At 39.1% G+C, this 6,000-nt stretch overlaps 1 protein-coding gene across 2 annotated transcripts in view; it reads left to right on the top strand.

The window, feature by feature from the left end:
* Nucleotides 1–6,000, top strand: part of PRKCH (protein kinase C eta) — a 217,341-nt gene that overhangs the window by 59,203 nt on the left and 152,138 nt on the right. For both annotated transcript variants that reach the window (XM_021701358.1, XM_021701359.1), the window contains exon 2: nt 2,444–2,507. In XM_021701358.1, the coding sequence (XP_021557033.1) occupies nt 2,444–2,507 (64 nt within the window). The remainder of the gene's footprint in view (nt 1–2,443; nt 2,508–6,000) is intronic.

Genomic DNA, 6,000 nt, shown 5'->3' with positions numbered 1-6,000 from the left:
GCGCCAATAGACGCTGAGTAAATGGAGGAGGTGATCTGGAAGGCCGTTTCCAAACTGTTGCTCTGTAGCACAGTTAGGAATTCATTTTTATACTAAAACTCAGTATACCCTCAAAATGCATATGAAACCGGAAGCCGAAGTTTCACGACAGAGTACTTTTCCTTACTACGTGACACGTGCGTCTTTACTCTTCCAGAATCCCAGTTGTGTGCAACCCAACTCCGTTGTTTTCACATCAAACTAATGTCAAACCTGCCATTCGCAACCCCCTATTCTAAGGTCAGGGGTTTAGGTGGCGTAGGCTTGAAGCTGGTATTTGAGTCTGGCTTTTCCATGGTGATGGTGGCACTGGTCAAAACTGAGGAAGCAAGCCTGCCTGCCTGTGCGAGTTCCGGATCCTGCCAGTGCGAGAGCGGGCCGTGGAGGGGCGTGGCCTTCTTGTGGGCCCGCAGGGCAGCGCCGGAGGGAGGTTCAGCGCTGGCGTGTGCAGGAGGAGCTCGGAGGCAGTCCGGCAATCTGTCTGTCGGGAGGCTGGCCAGCAACGGCTTACGTTGTGCGGATGAATGTGTGTGCCTGTGTGTGCTCTCCGCCAGGCCTTTATATTGAAGATGAAGGCGTGGCTTTTAAAAATAACATATTTTTGACTTGAAACAAGTCAAGACAGAGAGTGGAGACAATTAGAGACTGACATCCTGTTTAGTCATCTCTCCAGAGAGCTCTATTTTCAGAACTGTTCCATAAAGGTTCACAAGTGGTATTAAGACAGTTTAGGGGATATTGTTAACTTAGCGGTTGTGATGTAAATAGCCGATTTGAACACTGGGGTGATCTACAGTGTGCTAACACCTTGATAGCAGATTTTGTGCAGAGGGATGGGGGCTTATAAGAATAGGCTGTTCTATAGGTAAAGCTTTCTGAGTCAGAACAAAGTAGGCATCTTTTATTTTGAAAAAGTATGTAATCAGGGTGTGGCATTAAAAATATGTGGTGGTAAGGTAGGGGAAGGTCAATCCATTTTTTCCCTGGTCTTTGTCACCTATGGGTACAGTAAAAACAGTAAATAGTACTGTCAAGGCTCTCTGAGCTCATTTGGTGGAAGCCATGGCAGAAATGCTGAATAGCGATGTCACAGACTTTTGGATGAGAAGTGTAAAGCTTGGGGTGGTTAAGGACTTTGCCCAGAGTCTAGAACCAGCTGTGGCAGTCAGGCCGGAAGCCATGTCCTCGTCTAGTTTGGGCACGGTTGTGATTTGCATCTTCTTTAACTGTAATATTCTACCAAAAATGATCAGCTGTATCTGTACTCAGCTTCACTGGACCTTTCTCTCTTTGAGGAAAGGTCAAAGGCAGAAATGGAGCCATGGGCTGAATCCGACAAGATTTTGACAATTGTAAACTCATTCATTGGGGTCCAAAAGAACCTCACAATCCAAGGCTTAGAGGTGTTCTTGGATAGTTCAAGGTTAGCACCCAACATGAAGAGGGCAGAGTCTGTCTACATGGGCTAGTGAGATCAGAGCAGATCTAGAGGGTGCTTCCTGAATCCAGAGGCGTGCTGTACCAGGACAGGACGGAACCCGGAGACGGCAAGCTGCTGAGTTTGCAGACTGGATGTCTCAATAGCTCAGTGCATAGATAAGAGCTTTAAGGGATGTTCATACTCTGGGAACAGGCAAGGGTCGTGAAGGCAGAGCTCCTGAATTGCCTTCCCTGTGCTTGCTGAAGATGAATTACACTCAAGTGAAAATGGTAGAGATGGAGACAGAATTCTTCTCATACTTTTTGCTTCCTAAAAGGAAAGGTTGCAGTTGACCGCGCCACATTTGTTCATTACCTTGTATGTTGCCATTGTTTCTCTATTTCATACACCTGCCATGTGGTTATTTTTTTTTAAGATTTACTTATTTGAGAGAGAGAGAGAGAAAGAAAGGGGAGAGAGACAGAGGGAAAGGGAGAGAGAGAGAGAATCTCAAGTAGATTTCCTGCTGAGCGTGGAGCCCAAGGGACTGAATCCCTCGACCCTGAGATCGTGACCTGAGCCGAAATCAAGAGTCAGATGCTTAACCAGCTGAGCCACCCGGGAGCCCCTACCTACCATGTGGTTTAATAAAATGTTGCTCTGACGTAGGATAGGGATATCTCAGGAACAATGACCAAGTTTACAGGTGCTTCTCAATAATATCACAAAGAGCCAAAATGGAAGAGAATAAAATTCAAGACAAGGGGAAACATTGAAAGAACTGTTTTCCTTAGACTTGCTTTTCCACCTTTACAGTTTCTTGTGTTTTCACTTGTTTCTTGACCCTCTGCTATTGAATGGAAGACTTAGGTCTGATTGATGGCTGTGATTTGCACAGCTAGGCCTCTTTGTAAAGCATTATTTGAGGCCCACAAAAAGTACTTTAAAATTATAATATAACCCATAATTCTTTTCTCTTTCTAGGTGGATCTGGAGCCAGAAGGGAAGGTATTTGTGGTAATAACCCTAACAGGGAGCTTCACTGAAGGTAAGGATGAGTTTTGGGTGGTTTCTGGTATAAGTATAATCTTAGTTCCTACTCAGTAGGAATTTCTAACATGGAAATTATAAAAAGAGCATTTTGTAAAAGATGCTTTAAAAATTGTTTTATGTTGGGTTGGCCGGTATTTAGTTTCTAATGATCTATTGGTTTGGATTGCCAGATTAAATATATTTGCTAAATCTGGCAATCTCATTATTTGTTTGACATACTGAATTTTATTTTCTTCATCATCATCTTAGCTGAATTGGTTCTTGCCTCTTTTTGTTCATGTCTATCAAGTTGTATTATAGATTTTTGGTTTTGGGGCCAACTTTTCAGTTTGCCCTGAATGTGTTAAAAAATTTAAGGATCAGATTCTCTTTCTTATAATCTTTATCTCATCCTGCTTTTTAGGGGATTCTATTCCTCTTCCCCTGGTGCCACCCCCACCTCCCACTCCCTAATTTTTTAAAACAAATTTGAGGTAAAATGTATATACAGTGAAATGAACAGATCAGAAGTGAGGAATTTGAGTTTTGGCAAATGCATGCGGCCACGTCACCAGCACCCTGATCCAAGATAGAGAACATTTCCACCACTCTGAAAGTTCCCTTGTGTCCTTTCCCAGTCAGTCTCCTGCTGCCAGAGGCAATAAATGGGATGTTTTGTTTTATTTTTTTCACCATAGATTAGTTTTGTCTATTCTGGAAGCTCATATAAATGGAACTATGTAGTATGTTCTCTCTTGTGTCTGATTTCCTGTGCACAGCATAATTTTGGTGAGATCCACCCATGTCATTGTGTGCATCAGCATCCTATTCCATTACATACCCATTCTCTTCTTGATGGACATTTGGAGTCATTATGAATAATGCTGCTATATGCATGCTCATACATACATTTTTATCGAAGTACACTTTCCTTTCTCTTGGGTAGATTCGTAGTCCTGGAGTTGCTGGGTAATAGAGGAAATATATGTTCAACTTTATAAGAAACTCTCAAATGTTTTTCTAAAGTGGTTGTATTTTTATACTCCCACGAGCAATGTATGAGCGTTCCGATTATTCCATATCCTCCCCAACACTTGGTATGGTCTTTCTCTTTAATTTTAGACAGTCTAATGGGTATAAAGTGATATCTTGTGGTTTTAATTTGCATTTCCCTGGTGTTGAATACTTTTTCATGTGCTTATTGGTCATTTTCTTCCCAAGTGCCAGTTCAGGTCTTTTTGTTTTCTGAAATTTGGTTTGTCTTTTTGTTACTGATTTATGGTTATGTTTTCTAGATAAGCATCCTTTGTGAGGCATTTGTATTATGAATATGTTCTCCCAGTGTGTGTCTTGCCTCTTCACTTTCTTAATGGTGTCTTTGAGCAGAAGTTTTAAATATCTCTGAAATCCAGTTTATCAGTCTCTTCTTTCATAGTTTATACATTTTGTATCCTCTATAAGAAACCTGTCATAGGGTCACCGTAATATTGTCCTATTTTCCTTTAGAAGATTACAGGCTTTTATGTTTAGGTCTGTGTTATGTTATATTTAGGTCTGTGTTCCTTCTTAAATTAATATTTGTGTGTGGAGGGGTTGAGATTCCTTTTCCCTATGCTATAATCCAGTTGTTCTTCTCCCTACCATTTCTTGAAGACTTTCTTTTTTCTTGGAACCTTTGTCACTGATCAATTGACCCTACTGTGGATCTATTTATGAACTGTCTATTTTGTTCTGTTGATCCATTTGTCTGTCTGTATGCCAATACCATACCATCTTCATTGCTGTTGCTTTGTAATAAGTCTTAAGGCTAAATAGTGAGAGTCCTCCAAATGCATTCTTTTTATTTGTTTGACTATTCTCCATATTTTAAATTTTGTTGTCTATTTTAGAGTCAGCTTATCAATTTCCACACAAAAACCTAAATTTTGAATTGAAGTTGTATTGAATCTATCCATCAATTTGAGGAGAGCTGACATCTTAACAATCGTGAACATCTTCAAATCCATAAACTTGGTATATTTCTCCATTTACAGATGATCTCTAATGTGTGTTATCCATATCAATACTAGCAATTCTATATAATCTTCAATATAGAGATCTTGCACATATTTTAAAAAACGTATTCCTAAGTATTTTAAACTCTTGTTGCTGTTATAAATGGCATTTTAAAATATTTATTTTGGAAACTGGTAACAGTATATAGAAAAGAACTTTTTCTTGATTTTGCATCCTATGACCTTAAAAAATTTCATTTATTAGTTCTAGTAGTTTTTCTTTCTTTTCTTTTTTTTTTGTAGATATCTTAGTGTTTTCTCTGTAAATAATTATGTTGTCTATGAATAAGGCAGTTTTCTTTTTCTTTTCTAATATTTATGGCTTTTATTTCCTTTTCATGTCTTATTATGCCCGGAGGCCTTGAGGACACTTTCCTTTCTCTTGGGTAGATTCGTAGTCCTGTCTCATAACCTCCTTGTCTTATAACTAGTTCTAGGAGGAAAGAATTTAGTCTTTCCCTAGTAAGTGTGATGTTAGCTGTGTGCACTTTGTATATACTTTTCATCACAATCAAGGAAATTCTTTCAAGTCCTAGTTTTCTGATAGGTTTAGTTTTTCTTTTCTTTCTTTCTTTCTTTTTAATCAAGAGTGACTGTTAAATTTTGGCAAGGGCTCTTTCTTTATCATGGACATGAGCATATGGTTTTTCTCCTTTGTTCTTTTTTTTTCCCCAGCAAGCAGCTAAATTACTGGCTATCACCTTAAAATTGTGAAGGCTTTTGAGAATGGGGTTTTTTGTTTTGTTTTGTTTTTTACTTTTTCCCCTTAATTCTTGGACAGATTCCATAGTCCTGAGACATCGTGTTCATTCGTAAGACAACCAAGTTGGGGCTTCAGTGGAAAGCCTAAGGTGTTTGAAGTCCTCTTAACATTGTGGGACTTGGCCTTCAAACTCTCTCTCCTACAGTGGGAAGCAGCAGACATCTCAACTCCTTTCTCTCAGCCTTCTCGTTACTGCTTTTGGTGGACTTCTCTGAGTGTCTCTTGTGTATGCACAGATTTGAGGAGTTTATAGATTGGGGGATTCTTCTCTCTGTGGCCATATCTTTTCCAGGATTTCTCTGCTCAATTTCCAGTCATCTGTTAGTCCTGAATCTTGTCATTTCACTCTTCAAGCCAGTAAAACTGTAGTTTTCTGCTTGAATTCTTTTCACTCAACCCTGTGCAGCCTGGGGAATATAACCTTGGGAGATGGCCTATAAATATGGATCTTGACCAGCACAATTCCCTTCTTTCAAGTGTCAGATTCCCTCCAATTTCTGTCCTTTTTTTGGGTGCTCTCCAGTGTTTTCAACTAATTGTTTTAAAATATATTTCTAGAGGTTTCAATTGTTTGTGGTGGGAGGGTTAGTCTATTAAAAGCCACTCTACCATTACTAAAATCCTGTGAAGACTTTTATTTTTTTTTTATTTTTTTTATTTATTTTTTTTTTTTTAAAGATTTTATTTATTTA

This window comes from Neomonachus schauinslandi, chromosome 9, assembly GCF_002201575.2.
Source record: "Neomonachus schauinslandi chromosome 9, ASM220157v2, whole genome shotgun sequence".
Taxonomy (NCBI): Eukaryota; Metazoa; Chordata; class Mammalia; order Carnivora; family Phocidae; genus Neomonachus; species Neomonachus schauinslandi.
The sequence above is the reverse complement of the archived record's forward strand: the minus strand, read 5'-3'. Positions and strand labels throughout refer to the sequence as shown.